The sequence below is a fragment of the Haplochromis burtoni genome, unplaced genomic scaffold (genome assembly GCF_018398535.1).
Source record: "Haplochromis burtoni strain Fernald_Lab_line unplaced genomic scaffold, NCSU_Asbu1 Contig_1702, whole genome shotgun sequence".
NCBI classification, from domain to species: Eukaryota; Metazoa; Chordata; class Actinopteri; order Cichliformes; family Cichlidae; genus Haplochromis; species Haplochromis burtoni.
Genome location: NW_024584063.1, coordinates 1 through 20,848, shown reverse-complemented (window position 1 = coordinate 20,848; position 20,848 = coordinate 1). Strand labels below are relative to the sequence as shown.

At 42.6% G+C, this 20,848-nt stretch overlaps 2 protein-coding genes and 1 pseudogene across 4 annotated transcripts; all 3 read right to left on the bottom strand.

The window, feature by feature from the left end:
• Window positions 1-222: 222 nt before the first annotated feature.
• Window positions 223-6,117, bottom strand: LOC121813444 (C-type lectin BML-2-like). Of its 3 annotated transcripts, XM_042217225.1 has the most exons (6): window positions 5,764-6,117; window positions 5,435-5,488; window positions 2,806-3,165; window positions 2,367-2,720; window positions 1,577-1,674; window positions 223-1,183 (listed from the first exon to the last, which is right to left on the bottom strand). In XM_042217225.1, the coding sequence occupies exons 4-6, from the start codon at window positions 2,683-2,685 to the stop codon at window positions 1,043-1,045; spliced, it is 558 nt and encodes a 185-aa protein (XP_042073159.1). In that variant the 5' UTR covers window positions 2,686-2,720; window positions 2,806-3,165; window positions 5,435-5,488; window positions 5,764-6,117; the 3' UTR covers window positions 223-1,042. The 3 variants fall into 3 exon arrangements, with proteins under 3 accessions (XP_042073159.1, XP_042073160.1, XP_042073158.1); XM_042217226.1 differs by lacking the exons at window positions 5,435-5,488; window positions 5,764-6,117 and having other exon boundaries at window positions 2,806-3,626; XM_042217224.1 differs by lacking the exons at window positions 223-1,183; window positions 1,577-1,674 and having other exon boundaries at window positions 2,402-2,720; window positions 5,435-6,117.
• Window positions 6,118-13,183: 7,066 nt separating this feature from the next.
• Window positions 13,184-17,564, bottom strand: LOC106632872 (annotated as a pseudogene).
• Window positions 17,565-18,346: 782 nt separating this feature from the next.
• On the bottom strand, window positions 18,347-20,739 carry LOC102291139 (CKLF-like MARVEL transmembrane domain-containing protein 4; the record flags this gene model as incomplete). The annotated part of the gene is given in 1 exon segment (XM_042217227.1): window positions 18,347-20,739. A coding segment is annotated over 1 exon segment (162 nt), but the record flags the coding sequence as incomplete, so codon positions are not given.
• Window positions 20,740-20,848: the final 109 nt, after the last annotated feature.

Here is a 20,848-nt window from a genome sequence, read left to right as displayed (position 1 = left end):
TGTGTGTGTGTGTGTGTGTGTGTGAGATTGTTTGTGTGTGTGTGTGTGTGTGTGTGTGTGTGTGTGTGTGTGTGTGCAGCAGTGAATGCACCGCTGTGTGGACAGGTACTCTGGTCTTAATGTGGAGTTTTATCAGACTGTGAAACACTTTGTGTTTTAAAACAGAAAATATTTGATCTGAATTTATTTTGAAAATCACCGTCACACAGCTGTCTCGTCGCTTTCACAGATTTTTCTGTGAACAGATGAGCAGCAGAAGTTTTCAGCATTTTACATTCAGATGTTTCACAAACTGTTGGATTGTCTGTCTGGGATTTCATAGCCAGTCATGTGACTGCTGTCCTGCCAATCAGCTTCACTGTATGTGAGACGTCTTATTGTTTAGCATTAAACTTCATGTTGTCTCAGCCTTATGATGTGTGTTACTGGCATCAAATTCAAAATAAGAGCATAAAAATGAAGCAACTGAAAGTTCTGACAGGGACAATAAAATATCAATAGACTTTATTGAATAGAGTTTACAATGAAGATGGATGCAGAGCCATGACTGTAGTTTACAGAATCAAACAGCAGCAGAGACATTTCTGAGACAGAAAAATGTATATTTAATATCATAATAGAGAGCATAAATGCCCGATTCACTGACATATACGGCATATCTACTGTTATATTGCTGGGTGCTCATTTGAACTATAAAGTATGAAGTCAAAAAGCTCAGACATCAGGCTGCTCTGAACACTCAGTTTCACCTTTTTCTCCTCTTGAACTTTCATATGTAGAGACAGGATATCATGAACATTTATATCTGAGACACAGAAGGTCCGCTCACCTGCTCACCTGCAAACTTTAGCTTCACCAATCAGAAGAAACAAAGAGGCATAAAACAGCTCACACTCTGTGATCTGAGCTTAGGATAAAGAAGGATGATTTCCAACTGTCAGTCATGCAAAGCTACGCTGTTACAGTCCAGCAGTCAGAGTACAGAGATGGAAATAAGTTGAATTACACAGCAGATCACCTGAGGAACATCAGCCAATAACGTTCAGACTAAACCGCCACAGTCTTCCTTCTCACAGTAAGCGGCTGTCTCCTCCTCTCTGTGGAAAACCTTCCCATCAGGCTGCGTCCTCCACCTCAGCTTCACCTCCTCTCTGATCCCTTGCTCCACCAGCTTCTCCCTCACCTGAAACACAGTTTTCACACATTAACAGAAGCTCCTCATTAATCAGCCGTTGTTTCTGTAGTGAGCAGAAAACGTTGTTCGTGCTGTTTCTGGGGGAAATGAACTAAATGAACTGGCTGGGGATGAAACTGGAGTCTGGAATTAGGCCTCATTGCCTGTCATTGGTTCACGTCGTCTCCTCACAGCAATCTGAAATTAAGTGACTTCTTCAAGTTACCAGTTAAAAAAGGTTAAATAATACAAATGGATGGGATTGCATTAAACGAGCCCCGTATCTCTGCAGCTGTGTGCTGTCACGTGTCCCTGAACCTGCACAGACTCACTGCTCTCTATCATTTCACAGTAGTTATAGCGGTCTGTTCCTTGTATCGGGGCCCGTGTGTGACCTCTGACCTGCTGCAGGATGGATTCTTGCACTGTGGGGTCGTTCAGGTCTGCAGATCCCACCCTCAGCTGAACCTTCACTGACCTCGAGGCTGAAGGTTTGACATCTGCAGAGAAAGAAAAGCCCGATGAGCCCAGGAGGACCAGACTGTGCAGAAACACAGAGGACAGACTCACCTCTGGAGCAGAGGAACCTCTACAGGTCTACCAAAAAATCAGTCAGACAACTACAGCTCATTCAGAACTCTGCTGCTCGAGTCCTCACTAAGACCAAAAAAGTGGACCACATCAGTCCAGCTCTGAGGTCTTTACACTGGCTGCCTGTCCGTCAGAGGATAGACTTTAAAGTTCTGATGCTGGTCTATAAAGCTCTGAATGGTTTAGGACCAAAATACATCAGTGACCTCCTGACCCAGTATGAACCTTCCAGATCCCTCAGGTCATCTGGATCCGGTCTTTTATCAGTTCCCAGAGTCAGAACCAGACACGGAGAAGCTGCATTCAGCTTTTATGCTCCTTATATCTGGAACAAACTCCCAGAAAGCCTCAGATCAGCTGAAACACTCAGTTTATTTAAATCCAGGTTGAAGACTCACCTGTTCTCAGCTGCATTTGAATAAAGCACCAAATCCACACTTTTAAGCTTAAATTTCAAAACTTACATTTTAACTACTGATTTTAAATATTTATGTTTCTTTTAATCAATTTTAAATCATGCTTTTTATTGTTTTTTTTTAATGTCTCTGTAAAGCACTTTGAATCACCTTGTTGTTGAATTGTGCCATACAAATAAACTTGCCTTTCTTTGCCTTGCCTTGCCCTGCATTGTCTCTGGAGCAGAGGAAGGGGCGTTGGTCATCACACTTATGACTGTTGAAGGAGCCTGTTGATCCGACTATTGTGGCACAGTTTAGACTGTTATCAGGCTGCCCGGGCCCCCACGGCAGGTTGGAGGCTGTGCTCGAGTTTGACCACGTCCAGTTTCTGTACAGTCCAATCCAACTCATATAATAAGATGGCATCGTATTAGCGACCTGGCTGTTGTCCTGCGTGTCGTTGATGGTGCTCAGGTCTGTGTACGTCTGTCTGCAGTGAGACTGAGCATCAGACCAGGTCATTCAGTTCTTCACCAGGATGTGTTTGTTAGTCGCAGCTGAAACAAAAGATCAGACGGATTCAAACCTGCAGCTAAAATGTTCAGTTAGTCAAACCCTGGTACCAAAGTCTGAAACACTCACCGTCATAGCAGACAAAGAAATAAGTAGCTGAGCACGGTGCAGTGGACCATGATCCATCACTAAATATTGTAACACACTCATCAGTCCCTGGCTGTCCCGGTGACCACATGTTAAACCAGGATGACTGAACTGGACCAGTTTGAGACCATTCCCAGCCGCTCCTGGAGAGTCCAATCCACGCCTCGGTGCTCCCCGCCCTTTTCTGGGCTTCCTGGATGAGAGCTGAGCTGTTAACGATGGCGAGGTCAATGTACTCATCTCTGCAGTATTGCTGAGCATCGTTCCAGGACTTCTGCAGGTCAACCAGGTGGAGCTGTCTGACTAACTGATCAGACTGAAGATGGCAGACCATCACGTAACCTGAGAGGACACGAGTCAGTCAGCGCGGTCACAGACTCACCTCAGCTCGACTATTTTAGTCATCAGGAGAATAAATTCTTTACATGCTACCACAACGCAAACTTTTTGTTGACATCTTTAAAGACGTGAATATATGTTAATATATGTGTCCTTCAAAGGATGTGTAACTCGTGCACTGGTTAAAAGCTGTTTTACGGTGCCTGTGGACACCTACACACTGGTTTCCTGCTCCAGGGCGAAACTCTCACATCAGCTTAAAAAGCTGCTTTAACAGTGCTAAGTTTGTTTTTCACTCTGGCCTACATGTATTTGGACGATTTTTCCTCTTCAGTGTGCACAATGAAGGAAAACGACGTGTTAGTGGTCGAGGCTCAAAGCTGAACAACACGTGCACTAGGGCTGGGCCATATTATACCGTTCACGGTAATACCGGTACAATGTTAGGCAACGATAGGAAAATGAAATATGTACATATTTCACGGTAATACCGGTACAATGTTAGGCAACGATAAGAAAATGAAATATCGTGACAGAATATGGGTAAAACGTGCATGCAGTGCCTTTGTTTTCATACGCACATGGCCGAAAAAGCATGGCGGTAACGGAGAATGAGAAGGGAGAAAGCAGATCGTTGAGTGAAACGGATGAACCAGAATAGGTTTGTAAAAATGGTGCAACTTCAGTGATGTGGAACTGGTTTGGTGTTTGTCCGTCAGATCGTTCAGGTCCCGAAGTCAAACAAACACTGCAGCGTCACTGAGAGTTAAAAACTGTCTAAATTCTTTCATCTTTAATAAAACGATCAGCGTTGCTGCTTTACCAGGTGTAACTATGAAGTTTAACATCCAGGCATCCATGAAAACAGAATTTATTACATTTAACGGAGTTAGAAGTTAGCAGGAAGCTAGCGGAAGTTAGCTCGCTAGTATTATAGCATGTTCTGACTGAGAGATTTCTGAAAAAATTCAAACGTACAGCTCTGCTATCACTTCCAACATAAATGAAGACAGAAAACTAAACAGCAGTGACGTTTGTAGGGTTACTGAAGTTGGGCTAGCTGGTATATAATGATGTGCTACGTGATCGCTAGCGACACAGCTATGTTAGCATAACATAAACAGTGAAGCTGGAGGACGAACACTAACACTTTTCCACTTATAAAAGTTAACGTGAAGGTTCCTCATGGTTAGAGACAAATGCAATCGCATGGCAGGATGCTGTAAACGGACCAAACTTCAGTCAGGAGAACAACTGAGATAATCCATCCACAATACGAGGTTAGTCATTAATATACTGCAACAACATGGGAATAGAGCAGCTGTGATAGAATACAGCATTAATGAATCGATGGTACAGAAGTGGAGGAAGCAAGAAGAATGAGTTTAATAAAGTTTGATTTATCTGACTGCTTTGTTTCGCTTAATGTGCCTTATAATCCCGTGCACCTTATGGTCCGAAAAATACATATTTGACTTTTTTATTTGGCACACTGCAGTTTAATGTTGCAAAGCACCTCTTTTTAACTTCAGTGGATATTATACATGGTTATGCTCAGGATATGTCAGCCCATTTCTACTGGAAATGCCTTTTGGTTAAACTTTCAGCAAGGAATTTGCATTTGCACTGTTAATTTTATAAAGCTTTAATGCACATAAACAGCTGCTTGTTTAAGTGAAAATAAATGGATGGGTTTTTGTGCGCTAGCAAAGTTGTGGAGTTGTATTTTGTCTCGCATCAATTATATCGTCAGTTCTATCGTTATCGCAAATGTTCAAATTTATATCGTGATAAATATTTTTGGCCATATCGCCTGCTCTAACGTGCACACGGACGTGGTAAAAGCAGTCAGGATCTTTTTCAGCGGGCTGACGGGTTTGCAGCGTTTCAGGCTTTCAGTCAGATTTCTACACAGAAAATTAAATCAAGACGTGTTTTTCTCAGCAGTGCACACAAACAGCCACGTTCATGCACTCTCTCTTCCCTCCTTTCTTTCTTTACTCTTTTACTTCACTTTATACAAACTGTTACAAACTACTATTAAACTGTCAATCAAACTTCTAACTGGACCCAAAGAAACCTTTAGAAGTTTAGTTGACATGACAAAGATCTTTGGAGATTGTTCGAGTGTTTCTGTGACTGCTTGAAGCTCGTTTACAGACACCTTTAAAATAATCCCTATGGAGCAGTTCACTTTGTGCTTTCTTTGACTTTCTGACATCAAAAGTTTTATTCAAACTGTAAATGAGGCGACTGAGATGAGTTCACAGACCTGAGAGCAACAGCAGGATCAGTCCACACCTCTTCATGACTGAGAGCTGAAAAACTGTGAAGACGTCCTCATGAATCTCATCTGCAGCTGCTCGTTCATTATTAATCATAACACTTAAAGCAGCATCAACAAAGAGGCAGCTGTCTCTGTCATTCACTCCATTTCTATCTAATCTAATCATTCAAACAAAACTATCAAACATATTCAACATTTGAAACGTTCAACTTTAAAAATGTTGTCTTCCTTCAATTATCATCATTTTGTTTATTAGAATAGCAGATAATGAATGTGTGAGATTATCAAATAAACCAAACATATGCATAACATACCCGACACGATGAGACGTCTGTGCAGCTGTGACACAGTCAGAACTCTTCATCTGATAGAAATGTCATCCTCGCTCCTCCTCCCACGTCCACCAGAGACTTTGTAAAAGTGGTTTTAGAAAGCAGCCCAGTGTTCATTAAAGTGCATTTGTTTAAAGATGCTCAGAGTCGTTTAACTGAAGATGACTTATTCAAAGTTATTACAGATGCAAACAGACTGACGTCTGCCCGACCACTTCACTGTTCCTTGAATAATCTAAAGAACTTGGAAAGAAAAGCATCTGATCTTCTTTAATTTTCTTGAAGATGTTTCATGCGAGAAGCTTCTTCAGTTTTAAGGTCAATTGGTGGTGAGTGCCAGATTTTCAAGCTCTATGGGAGTGTCCCCCAAGGGGGTCATGGACCCGCTATTGATCCTCTACCTAATCACACGGATGTGAGTGGGCATTAAGGCGTCTAGGAAGGATCACCAAACTGGCTTATTGATGGCAGACAGTTGGTGTAGAAAGCCTCTGTTCAAAGAGGGTTATTCATTGTGGACATAGATGACTTCTTCACCTGTCTTGCAAACCATCTGTCTTCTCAGTCCAAATTTTGAACATTAGTGTCCTTGAAAGAGTGACCTTTGTCCTTTAGATGCAGATGGAGAGCCAAGTCCTGTCCCGCCAAGGTGGCTCCTCTATGTTGTGCCATGCCTTTATGAAATGGCTTTTTGGTGTCTCCAATATAGAGTTCTGAGGATTTTTGAGATCCCTTCCCAGACACCTTAAAGCCCACTTCTTAGAATACAATGACCTGGATGACTGAGAAACCTCAATTTTCCAGCTGACGTGGCAGGTCCGACTTAAAAACTCCCACTGGTTCAGAGGTAGCTGAGGCCTCCAGCTCAGCCTCTGGTTAGGCTCCGGGCAGTTTCTATGAAGGAGCCGGTTGAGCCTCACCAAACACATTTACAACACAGTTGTTCAATAAAACATTATTTATATGCCCACAATTGGTGTGGCAGCAATTTTTCACACCAGCCTATTAATCAACCAAAGACCCAGACAGACTTTTAATTCATTTGAAAGCCTGATGCTTCGCCTCGTCCACCCCAGCTGTGAAACTCAGAAACCAGTCTTACTTGTTATCATCTATCGTCCACCTGGGCCTTACACAGAGTTTCTGTCTGATTTCTCAGACTTTATATCTGATTTAGTTCTGAGCTCAGATAAAATAATTATTGTGGGTGATTTTAACATCCATGTAGATGCTAAAAATGACAGCCTCAACATGGCATTTAATCTGTTATTAGACTCAATTGGCTTCTCTCAAAATGTAAAAGAACCCACCCACCACTTTAATCACACTCTAGATCTTGTTTTAACATATGGCATAGAAACTGAACATTTAACAGTGTTTCCTGAAAACCCTCTCCTGTCTGATCATTTCCTGATAACATTTACATTTACAATAATTGATTACACAGCAGTGAAGAGTAGACTTTATCAAAGTAGATGTCTTTCTGAAAGCGCTGTAACTAAGTTTAAGAATATAATCCACCCACTGTTATCATCTTCAATGCCCTGTACCAACACAGAGCAGAGCAGCTATCTGAACGCTACTCCAACAGAGGTCGATTATCTTGTTAATAATTTTACCTCCTCACTACGTACGACTCTGGATACTGTAGCTCCTGTGAAAACTAAGGTCTCTAATCAGAAGTACCTGACTCCGTGGTATAATGTTACCCTGGAAGTGGTCTTATACTGGAACAGGTAAATCAACCTTCACAAACTGGGGCACAGGCGAGCCTGGTGTGGGGAAGTGTGTGACGGTATCTGCATTGGGATTCTGGTCGACCAGAGACTGTTCAGAAGAGAAGCACTTCATCTGTTACAGCGGTGAGTGGCATCGGCACCTAAAAGCACCACGACGAAGGAACAATAGTCTCTCAGATAGATAGATATATTTCTATATTTATATTATTATGTACAACTAAAACACATTTAGTCGAAGAAAAGATATCATGATCAGCATTTCTTAAAAATATCAGTTTGTAGTTTAAAAAAGGCGAATGTTGTTGGTGAACATTTCCAGCCTCTGCTCTGACTCTGTCTGCTCGCTTCCTCTTGTCTGCATGTCCTCAGTCAGCAAGAAAGAAAATAGTCAATGACAACAGTGTTGTCATGAATTCACAATAAATAAAAAGCAAACAGAAGCTTTAACCCGAGGAGTAGGAATTAGAAACTAGAGGAAAGACAACTTGACTTTTTGGGATCTCGACCTTTCTGACTTTGATAACATGTTGTATTTCAAACAAGCGGGAAGAAAATGTCCAAATACACAACTGTTAAACATGTCACTGAGATCAGTGGAGACAAGTTTAACAGTTGTGTGTCTTTGCTGATGAGATACATCACTGGGGAAGAATGAAATTCAATCATCCTGTGCTGGTTAGAAATCAGTCACTGTGTCTTTATCAGGTTATAACGCTTTCTCTCTACACTGTCAATAATCAGTCTCAGTGATTGATTAATGAGGAGCTTCTGTTAATGTGTGAAAACTGTGTTTCAGGTGAGGGAGAAGCTGGTGGAGCAAGGGATCAGAGAGGAGGTGAAGCTGAGGTGGAGGACGCAGCCTGATGGGAAGGTTTTCCACAGAGAGGAGGAGACAGCCGCTTACTGTGAGAAGGAAGACTGTGGCGGTTTAGTCTGCACACCAGGAAGTGACATCATCTGCTTTTACACTCAGCTCTCTCTTCATAATAAATATTATAAAATGTATTTAAACCAATTTATTATTGTTTTTTTAACATCTCCACATGCAGCTGAGTTACATGTTTAAATGGAGCCTCGTTTGCTCTCACTCTGGTCATTTTCTTGCATAAACAAAAACACAGTGAGGACTGAAATATGATCATCTTTATTTGGAAGAGAAGCATCCAGTCTGCTGAACTGGAAACAGTTAAAATCATCCACATAATAAACATCTGCTCCTAAATCCTCTCTCAGAAAAGCAGCGTACATCATGTAAAGCCAGACGTAGGCTGAAAGTGTTCATTCAGGTTTATTTGTTTAAAGATATCAGGAGTATTTTCTTAATGCAAAAATCGGCCTTATTCAAATTCATCTGAGAAGCAAACTCAAACGGACCTCCATCAACCACCACATGGTGAGTGAGCTGTGAAACCATGAAGCCAGACTGAGGTCATAAGCAGTAAACATTGCTCATGTATTCATCCTCTCTGACTTTCTTCTGCAGTGTTAGTCTGTAAGTGTAATAAAGCTTTTCTCACAGCATCAAACCTTTACCCTGTCTGCTGCATCAGGTCTCAGGTTTGTGTCTTCATTTGAATCTGAAGCAGAGTTTTGCATGCGATCACTGTGTTTGCATGGCTGCGTCACCGCCTCAGTGATATCTGAGTGAAGCTGTAACCATTATAATTCTGGAAAGGGCGGAAAAGCTCAACTGCTCACACACCAGCGGATATCTTTCATTCAAAATGTCATTTTAAACATATCCAACACATATATTTAGTAATAGTTCCTCACTGTTTCTTAAAACTGCAAATGTAACAGTTGGATTCAGCAGTTATTGTGAAAATGCAAACAACATGAACAGCAATGATGTGCAAATCAATGAAATGAAATCCAGCTGTGCTGGAGCAGAGATTTAATTTCATTTAAGATTTACTTTCCAATTAAATCTATGATTACTTCAAAAACAGTTGGAAAGCAGCACTTTAGGGTTCAATACCCACTAGGGCCAGGTGTTACCTTTCTGCCCTTCCTCTGTGGTGGTTAGCCTTTGGTGAAATCATTCAGGGGTTTGACAGGTTTTGGTCAGTCCTTCACAAACCGTCGATAGTACCCTACAAAGCCTAGAAAGACTTGAGCTCACTGAGTGTCTGGGGTCATGGCCAGGTTCTGAGAGCTCTGAGCTTCTCGGGATCAGTCTCTACAACTTTGCTAGAAACAATGTGTCTCAAGTATCGCACTGAACTTTGGAAAAAGGAGCACTTTTGGGGAGAAAGGTTCAACCCATATTCTCCCACTTGCTGAATGACATGTAGAAGCCTGGTTTCACGTTCCTCAAAGTACTAGAGAACACAATGATGTTGTAACCCAGTGAGTTTACACGGCTCAGTAATGCAATACAACATTGTTATTGTTAATTGTGATTCATCATTATTCTGTTAATCACTGAGTTGAGCTAAAGTAAATCAGTAATAACAGATAAATAATATAAATATGAAATAAAACCCAAAGAGTATATTTAACACCCCTACTGGTTAGGAAGGAACAAGCCCCGCCTTCCCCTGCTCTGTACCGTCAGATTGCTCAGACACAGAAGCTGTGTCCCAAAACGTCGGCCGCATCCTTCGGAGGACCCGGGCTTCGCGGTCTACGTGGGCCGGGTCCTTCGAAGACCGAGAAGGCCGGAAGTGCGAGACGGTGAAATGGGACGGTCTCGCCTTCAGATCAGCGTCAGCGCTGTGTGGGTGGAGTTTAATAAACTCGCCGTCTGCTCCTTGCTGTCTAAAATATAACAGGACACTGGCGTAAACTCTCGACCGTCTCACACTTCTGTTTAATCAGTTTTCTGTTTGACATTTATTCAGCTGTGTGAAAATCCCGGAGGAACCCACCCGATGGATTAATAAAGTTTTATTTAATCTAATAGTCTAATAACTTTGATCTCAGCCAAACGATTTACTCCGGAACAAATAAAACACCGAAAAAAGGAAAACAATTACATTTTTAAGTTATCAGAGTGACTTATATCATGTTTAACCTGAGTAGCGACAGAGCGGGGTCTGAAAACGATGAAGCCGGGAGTCCGCCACTCTCGCCGGCTGGAGTGACCATTGAACCCCCCGGCTAGCTATCGAGCTGGTGGGTAACAGACGTCTCCGAAAACGTCGGCGCACTTTTGCAAATATGTGGTGTCTTGATAAACCGAGCAGATATTTGAAGTTTACGCAGCTACTTTCTCGCCTGAAAATATGCTAAAAGTTTATTTTGTGACCCAGAAAGATTAATAAGAGTAATTTTAAAACTTAAGCAGGCCGCCATTGTTGGAGCTGAATTTGGCTGGGCGCGCTATGAATTCTGGGATATGGTGGGCCACGAAGGACACACCCGACCCATCCTTCAAATTCGGGGAAATGAAGGACGCATTTGAAGGAGTCGATGAATTGGGACAGCCTTCGTCGCCTGGCTGTGACGTAATCGGCCTTCAAATGCGGCCTCCGAAGTATGCCTACATTTTGGGACACAGCTAATGACTTTCTGTTTCTTGGCTGACATTGTGCCTAAATATGATCGGATTTTAATAGTTGGTGATTTTAATATTCATGTCTGTTGCTCTGATGACTGCTTGCTCAGGAGTTTTTAAATCTATTCAGTCTTTTAACTTTGTACAGTCTGTACACGGCCCTACACACCAGCAGGGGCGCACTCTTGACCTGGTGTTATCGTGCGGTTTATCTGTTTTTAATTTGGAAATTTGGGATTCAGTGTTTTCTGATCACAAACCTGTTTTATTTGACATTTCTCTTGTGCATGAGTTTAAAGCTCGCGCTCCACCCAGGTGCTGTCGAATTTTAATTCTTCCACTGCTGCTCTCTCCTCAACTTTTATAGAAAAAAACATTTTATTGACCCTGAAATTACGTTTAGGATGGATGAGCTGCTTTTGCAGTTCCAGGAAACCTGTACCGAGACCCTAAACATTGTGGCCCCATCAAAAACCAGGCGGCCTAAATGTATTCCCCAGCCCTGGTTAAATGAATCCACCCGAGCGGTCAGACGTCAATGCAGGAGAGCAGAGCGAAAGTGGAAGGACAAACTGCAGGTTTCTTTTGAAATGTTAAAGGACTGTTGGGAATGCTATCAACATACAGTGAAAAAAAAAAAAAACACATTTTTCTCAGGTAAAAAAAGGTAAATGGCCTGTGTTTGTATAGCGCTTTACTTGGTCCTAAGGACCCCAAAGCGCATCAAGCGATCGCATCAAATTGTCATAATCCCGGCGCTCTTTATAAGACCATCAGTTCTATTTTAAACGTGCCCCAGTCTGCCACCCTGGAAGGCTCTGACAGGTGAGTCCATCAGGTCAGCAATAGTACCTCCTACATATGACCCTGTTCAGCTGCCTTGTACCAGTTTGAACCCATCTCAATTACACTTCTTAACCAGATGGTTAGACAAATGAAACCTTCTGGTTGACCCGTGGATGTGATTCCTGCATGGCTCTTTAAAGAGGTTTTCTGTCACAGTACTGGGTCGGCGCAGCACCTGGTTTTTCTCCATTCTTGGCAGTCAGCTCATTTTTGCTTCAGAGGTCTCATCAGAGGAAGCGGGGGAAGAGAGACAGCTTTCCTGTGCTGCTTTGTTCAAGGTTCAAGGTTCAAGGTTCTTTATTTGTCAGCTTCGGAGAGAAGTTGATCTTCGGGCGCATTATTCCTGGGCTGCTGCTGGTTGAAGAACATCCTTAGACTTGTTAGAGCTGGATTAATCCCCACAACTCTGAAAGCATGGAAAGCAGTGTTGGGTAAGTTACTTTAAATTAATAACTTAGTTACATTACTAGTTACTTCTATCAAAAGTAACTCAGTTACTTCAAGTACTCTCAGAAACAGTTCGTAACTTCCCTTCAACTCATTCATGTCACCTAAAAGGTAAACCTGTTTCTCCATCACCTGTTCAGCTCTGATGGTTCAGTAAGGACATCTCCTGGTTTCATCTTCATGTTTCCCTCTCACCACATATCCAAACCATCCTGACCAGCAGCTTTACAGCTGTGGCTCCAGCAAACATCAGATCGATCAGTTTCATGACTGAAGGAGCAACAGGAGATGGAGGGGAGAGATGAGAAGAGGCAGCTGTGCAGTAAAGACAGAATAACTCCAGCTTTGTGTCTTTTTCATTGTATTTGAAGTCCGGGACACGAAACGTGTAATATTATGTAATAATAATATAATATTTTCTCTGAATACGAGACGATTCCGTTTTTTACGGGACGGTTGGCAACTCTAATAATTAACCTTATGAACAAAATAAAGTTCAACATCAGTAATCATAGCACCACCCAGCTGTATAGAAACTCCGTCATGCTAGCTAGCACGCAGTACGAAAAAGTCAGAATAACGAAAATAAACTCCACCTAAACTTGGTTCATATCTGACCCAGAGAGACTGCAGGTCATAACTTCTTACCTGAAGTTCAGTTCACACTTGGACCGGCGGCCGCCTCGGGTCTCTTTTCCTTCTGCGTCCCTTTCCTTCATCCACCTGCTGGCCTCCACCACTTGCTAATGTTACTGAATCTGTGGAAGCTCCGCGATAGCCACCACACGAAGTAACGAGTAACGACCCTATCTAAATCCCAGTAACGACTAACGCGTTCCTGATTTTGGCATAATAACTAGTTACCGTGCTCGTTACCACAATAATAACGTAGTTACTGTAACGCGTTACTTAATAACGCGTTAGTCCCAACACTGTTAATGAGTCGCAGCAATGCAAAGAAACACCGAATCATTTTAACCAACATCAAAGCTGTCACAGAAATAAGAATATATCCACGTGTTTGAATAAAAACAGACTGGGTGTTTTCTCACAGCTGAAACTAAAGCAAGAAGCAAAAGGAAGCTGAAACGGTGCCTCCAAACACACTAACAGACCTTTGTGGGCTTGATTTAAGACTCCCTGATTGCAGACGGATCATGGACAGGCTGCACTTGTGTTAGACTCATTTTTAACCACCTAAACTTTTAACATCATGCAGCTGTTTGACGGAGAAGAAAATCTGAGAGAAACTGATCACGCCAACCTGCCGCTGCCTCCACCTGCAGGCTGTACGGCTCATGAAACAGTCTCCATGTTGGTCTTCAGAGCACAGGTGTAGCTCCCAGAGTCCTCTGCAGTCAGGATGAGAGGGAGGGAGGGGCCAGTGTCTGAGAGGGCGTGGCCATCTGTGAACCACGTGACCTCCAGTTGGTGGAAAGTGCAGACTGACAGAGCAGTGTGACGGTTTCACCTCTGCTCACCCTTTTATCATCACTGGAGCTGATTATTCTCATTTTAGACCCATCTAAAATCAAAGTGTTCATTAGTTTTAATAAACAGTCGTTAATATTAAAGATTAATATTTGTGTCAGAACCAGGACATTTTTCTCTCACCATCAACTCTGACAGTCACTCCTGTCTGGTTAGTAAAACGTCCTTCACGATGATCAGCTTCCATCCTGAAGCGAAAGCTTGCGTTGTCTCCCTGCTGAACATCTCTGATCTGTAAAGTTTGTCTTCTTGTCTCCCAGATATTGATAACGAGGATCGATGTTTGCTGAGTCACTGTCATACACAGACGGAGTGTTAGTGTAGCAGTACCGGTGGTTCTGACACCAGAGGACTCTGACGATCTTTGGTGGAACTTCTGTTTGATTCACTTTGAAAGACTTCAGAGGTGTGAAGGTGCAGCGGAGGGTGGCAGTGGGTCCTCTGACAGCACAGGTAGACCTGAGAGGATAGAACACAGTTTGACCCACAGCACCTAAAGAAGAGCAAACACAGAGCTGAGATCCGAACACAGTGACTCAGTTCACAGACAGAAAATACAGACTGCTGCCTGTGAAGCTCTAAAACAAAGTTTCCGAAACGTAAAGAAGTCGGGCAGCCAGGAAGAAAGGTTTGATGTGAAAACACAAGCAGCTACAATAAGACACATAAAAATGTTAAACACGTCTTACCTGCCAGCAGGAACAGGAGCCCACAGCCTGTTTTTGTCCCAAACTGCCATCCTTACGTTTAATGAGCCGACTGAATGACGTCTTCTTTAAACGTGTGGTCAGCAGTGCTGATGAAGACACTGACTGACACACTGGGTTTGATTTCTTTGCGATCAGCTCTGAACCTCATTTTTTTTTTACCTCTTAATAGAAAATATTGAAATGTCCTATTTGTCGCAACATTTCATCAAAATGACCAAACAGTGGAAAAATGCTGCTGATGTGCCTCTCACCTCCCCCTCTCCAATCTGCTGTTTTTCACTGTAAACATCAGATTTAATGCTTCTGTTGAGCTCTGGTGAAAAACCACGCTGAACATCAGCATCACAGTATAACAGTCTGTGAAAGGATCTGTGGTACCCTGGGTGTTTGACCTGCTTTCTGATCTTTCATTGGACAAAGCTTGAAAAGTGCATGTTTGTTATCATGTGTGATGTGCTCTTATTTTTAACCTACATGTGATACGTGGACCATCCTCGACTCTTTCCATCATCAGACTGTGAACACTGATGATGCTTTCCTGGGAATGTCTCTGGATCCTCAGCTCGCCCTGTTAGCTGAAACACCGGGTTGTGACATGTGGGAGTCAGGATGTGATTGCTGTCAGTTTGTTGCCAACAGGCTGCAATCGTTCTTCTAATTTCGTCACTCCGGCTTTTGCCATGTTTGATTTATGCAACAGGTTTTTTTTGTTGCACATATTTCTTTCTTTTCTACGTCAACGTCACGCGATTCAATTCAGCTTTATTTACATAGCGCAAAATCACAACAAATGTTGCCTCGAGGCGCTCATATTGTAAGGTAAAGACCCTGCATTAACAAAGACAACAGAGAAAACACAAATGTTTCCTCTGCTGACGCAGTCTCCGCGCACAAACAATCCAACCTTCATTCAAATTGAAATAAATACGTAACAAATCATTTGAGGAGTGACGGTGGTGAGAGAGAGCGAGGTTTTAGATGTGAGAGATTTGTGACGTTTAGCGTGTTTGGAGTGTGTAGTTAATGTGTTGTTTTGTGGATAGTTTTAGTTTGTGTGTCAGAACAATGAGGCGGCTGCTGAATGTCACAGTTCTACTAAAAAGCCACCAAAGACACAAATAATGTAGTGGACGCAAATAATTTGTGTGACTCATATTTGATGCAGAACACCTGATTGTTCTGTAAATAGTTTGAAATGGTTATAAAAACTGCCTCGGCTGCATTTTTAGGTAAATAGCTGCAACTTTGTTGTTTGCAAAACTCTTTTTTGAAGAATTAACTAGTAACTATAATTAATTACTTTTTCAAAATAACTTGCCCAACATTGGTAATTAAATAGTGTATTTTGCAGACAAAGAGTTCCAGGACTGTCTCCCAGACCACAGCAGGAGCTTCACACAGACTCGTTATACAAGTCAGAGCATGAAAAAATATTGTTTTCAAAATTGGGGTTTAAGTAATTTTCACTTCCAATTTGGTGTTAATATACTGCACAGGTCATGGACAAGATGTTTGCACTTTTCACTGTAAGTGGGCTAATGCACTTAATTAGAGCTACAGCGGAACCCCGATTTGTTCCCGAGGGTCGAAGCACCCATCGCGCGTTTTGAGTGAGGCGATGCTGAACGATAGGCTATAGGCTAATTGCTAACTAGAACAACAAGTACGGAAGCCAAGGGGTTGTCACATGATTCAGAAGACATTGTGGGCATTGTAGGCTCAGCCAATCAGAGCCAGCAGATTTCGTTACGCGGACATTTTGCTGTAACACGGGCAGAAATATTGCCGTTCAGCGCCTTCGTAACTTGAATTTTTCATGAAACGGGGTATTCGTAAGTTCCAGTGTATTCTAACAGAAATACTTTAACAGAAGAATTAAACTGCACACGTCTGATGTTACTCACAGTGGTCCAAGGCACCGCTCAGGGTGTTTGTGTGTTTGCGCAGACACATGAAAAATTACAGGCAACATTGCATACGATCCCCACTGCTTTAGCAACAGTGGGAAGGAAAAACTCTCTTTTAACAGGAAGAAACCTCCGGCAGAACCAGGCTCAGGGAGGGGCGGGGCCATCTGCTGTGATTGGTTGGGGTGAGAGAAGGAAGACAGGATAAAGACATGCTGTGGAAGAGAGACAGAGATTCAGTGAGGACTAGGTGTTACAGTCCCTGATAATGCTTGTTTAGATGGAGAGACTCTTGAGGGACGGCTGTTATGAGGAAAGCCCAGAAACTTTGCCAGCAGCACGCATCGTTGTGTGCCTCAACTGCCGGTCTTTTACCCAGGCTAATCTGCCATTTTCCTTCCTTGGTTAGGTTTAGGGATTAGACATCTGATCTAGATTATCATTTTAAATTTGGGACACATCATCAGCAGTGGACCTTGGATTCATCGGGTGTTTCGGCCATTATCACTAGAATCCCTCATCCAAGGAGGCCCTGCCAGGGTTGGTCAGGCCCTGGAGTGTCAGTGGTTTATGTTAACTTATTATTTCTCTCCTTCTTTCTTCTGTTTAGTTTCCTACAGTTTATTTTCTATCTATTCACTGCAACTTAGAAATAATACTCACCTGTTTAGCATTTATGGAGCCTCACTTCTTCAAAAGAATAGAAAAGGTGATCGAGAGAAGTAAGACAAAAGGGACAAGATAGGAGAGAGCAGAGAGGAGAGGTGGAAGGGGGGCGCCCGATCTGGCTTCCCACACCTCCCCGCCGGATCCGGCTGTACGCTCTTCCTCCCCACTGCCTCCCAGAAAAGGGGAGAAGACCGGAGAATTTCTTTTCTCTCGTGGTTAGCTGACTGCCATAGCTGGCAGAGTGATGTCAGCCCTTTTTAACCATAGCCAGTGACTGGTCCTCTCAGCAGTGTTAGCTAGCTCTCTTATAGCCTGCCGTTGCGCCTGTCCTCTGGTCCCAGTCTCTCTAAGCAGCTTTGCTGTTGTACTGGCAACAAAGCCCCTGCACCCCACCTCCACCGGGTGCACCTTGATCTTCCAGCCTCTGTGAATAGGACTCGTGGCCGTTGGTCAGTGGTTGTTGATCAATGGTCATGAGAATTAAGGAACTGACCCCCCAGCCCGTTGTTCCCTCAGTGGGCTGGTTTCAGTCATTATGCAAATGTCCTGTTTATAAGATTGAAACCTGCAGTCAGCTGAGACTGAAGACGTCACCTGATGATGACGAAACGTTTCTCCCACAAAACGCTACGACCAGATGAACAGAATCAGCTTCTGGAGATTTACTTACCTGGATGATTGAGATGCATCAAGACCTTATGTCTTCTGATGATACTGCCTAAGGGAAGCATGTGTAAATTTCTCTACTTACTGATGATGTCAGCCTTTATTGATTTCATTGTCATCTGCATATACACACATGACCACACAGCCACAGTACTTCTTTTTTCTTTCATTAATGTAGTTTTACTATGCATGTTGCACTTTGATGTATAATGGAAACAAAGTCTCCTGATTCTGACACAAATCGTTAATATTAGCAAGCGTTCAGTAAAACTAATGAAGACTGAGAATAATCCGCTCCAGTGGTGATAAAAACCGTCACACTGCTCTGTGCTTCAGTCTTCCACCAACTGAAGTCACAGGCTCACACATGGCCACGCCCTCTCTGAAGCTCCTCCCTCATTGCGAGGAATCTATTTATTAGGACATAAGTTTGATGTAATTTTAATGAAGAGTTCCTCAGAGACCCTCCTGACGCTGTGGGTGCTTTGACACCATTTCTCTGTTTCAACATGAGGTCAGATTTTTCTAGAACTTACCTTCAGTCCAAACTTTTTCATGTTTGTGGGTGAAAACAGAAACCGAACACGTGTATTTATTGAAAATCTCTTTATCACGTGACAGAAAGAAACTGCAGCAATTTCTTACAGACAGTGAAATCCTAACTGTACGTTCACACACAGGCTGACAAACATCAGAGAAACTTATGTACAAAACAAACGGGCTCTGTCTCGAAGATCAACTTTACTTGGTCCCAAATAGAAATGATTTCAGATTGTTCGACACACACGGAAGTGTCCAGTGTACTGTGATTACTAACAAATGTCCTCGTCATCACAGAGTGTTTTTCATTTTTACAAACGTAGAAAAGTTTGTATAAAAACCCGTCCTTTATTAGTCTGCTGCTTCATGTGCTCTCAAATGTTTCTGAATTTCAAACTTCTCACTGATTTCATGGTTAATGTGACTTTATGTCCTGAGACTTTGGAGAAATGGACACAATTTAAAAAAACAAAACAAAAAAAGAAAAAATATGAGACCTCAGAAATAAAGAAAAAAAAAACCACTTTTTATAATTAAACATTTAAAAATATTACATTTGTAGTAAAAAAAACAAAAACAAAAACAGATGGCGTTTGCCTTTAAACTGCAGTCCGCTTCATTTTCTGGGCATAAAATTTAGAGTTTGATGTGACTTTAGTGAAGTTTGAGTGGGTGTGTGTGGGTGTGTGTGGGGGGACGGATTACTGAACCACGAGCACATTTACAACGACAGAGGTGCCCGACGGTACTGGAGAGAAAACCCATCGAGTGACAGACGGGAGGAAAAACTTGCTTTCAACAGGAAGAAAAGGAGAATCCCTGCTCACTCAAAGAGCTCCATTCCTCTTACATTTCAATTTTAAATCATTTGTAGGCACGCAGTATCCTTTTCAAGTTCTCTAATGTTACTCTTTAACGATGCTGCGGAGGCTTCCCCTCCACGACGCCATCACACACCTGCAGCTACGTCAGCTTCAGCCGCCAACAGCAGAGAGCAAAGACGGAAGAAAACCTCAAACAAACACTTTGATATTCACCCTTTCATTGTTACATTTTAACACATTCACACGTCAGCGATTAGAATCACCAAGAGTCACTATGATTTCAGATGATGAGCTTGAGCCCAGCATCAAGGCCATAATTAGTGATAACAGTTAATAAAAGCATTAAAAGAGATCATTAAAAGCTCTGAGCTGATTTTGCTAAATTACCCCCGATATTCATATTTGTCCACACGGCATCAAAGATATCAAACACAGACAGGAAGTAAAAAAGTATGTTTAAAAAAAAAAGGCACAATTTCACTTTTAAAATGATGTCAAGAGTGACACAAAACATTAAAAGACCTGAAAGCTAATGCTCTGTAACGTCCAGCAGGGGGCGACCACTCTGGTAGGAAAACACAGTCTGTCGCTCGTTTCATGTGAAAGCGTTCAAAGAAAAAAAAAAAAAAAAAAAGCGTGCATCACCAACCAACAGGTGATGTCACAGCAGCTAGGTCCATCTTTTAGGTACAGGCTATGAGAATTTAAGGAGGACTAAGGCACGTTTGGCAAAGGACCGTATTTCCACAGTGTCCAGATAAAAAACATGAATTGAACTTTAACTCGTCTGCATCAACTAAACGAGCGTTTATGAAACAGCCCCTGGATGGTTGACGAGCAGACGTCTCCCCCTGCTGGACACTCCGAGTCATTTCAACACAAGTAAGGCTGATGAATAATCGACTTTAGCACGCTCTCAGTCTCGACCTGAGCATCGTGAGGCGTTCAGGCACACAGACGGTACTTCAACAATCAGGAATATTTTCCTTGGTCTGAGGAGGTAAAAGTGTGCAACATTTCATTCAAATTAAAAGTAAGGAGAATATATTTTAATATCAGGATTCTGCTGGAGAGACTCGGACCAATCGGAGGTGCCGACGCCTTCGAAAACACTTCTGTGATTCCTTCTCGTCCATCTGATTATTTCTATGACAACAGGACGATAAAGCAAAGCGTTTATCACAAACTGCGTAAAAATAAATCCTACAATCTAAACTACAGCAGAAGATTTAGTGGTTTGATGGTTTTAGTGTCTCTCGTTTTCGGCGCTCTGCACAGCGACAGGGTGATGATGTCTGAACAGAGCGCCCTCAGCGCTGGGAAAAGAACTACAAACTGGATTTAAAAAGAAAAAAATGGACGTGAGGTCAGCATTGAAAGCTCCGCCCCTTCACCATCATGTTAGAGGAATATTGGGAAAAGTAATGAGCGACCTCACGCGTATGAGCAGAAAGACACTTAAACTGTCTCGTTGGTTTTGAGTCTTTCCTCCTCTGCCGGCGTCGGGATGCCGTTAGTGTGCTCCTGCTTCTTGTCTTTGATTAGGAAGGGAAGCCCCTTGGTCTTCACCATCAGGCCGAAGTCGATGGAAAACGCCACAGTCGCCAAGAAGCCAAAGACCTGGACGACAGAGAAGAAGAAGAGCGCTGCTGTAGGTGACCTGATAACACACTAGGGCTGCCACGATTGGTCGACTAGTCACGATTACGTCGACTATCAAAATCGTCGA

What these genes read in the sequence shown, in the direction of transcription:
- LOC121813444 (XM_042217224.1), bottom strand. Translation starts at nt 5,615, where the DNA reads ATGATTAGATTAGATAGAAATGGAGTGAATGACAGAGACAGCTGCCTC. An exon ending in GATCCTGCTGTTGCTCTCAG is followed by an intron (nt 3,166 to 5,434) that starts GTCTGTGAACTC and finishes GTGTCCTCTCAG; the next exon opens with GTTACGTGATGGTCTGCCAT. An exon ending in TTTCTTTGTCTGCTATGACG is followed by an intron (nt 2,721 to 2,805) that starts GTGAGTGTTTCA and finishes CTTTTGTTTCAG; the next exon opens with CTGCGACTAACAAACACATC.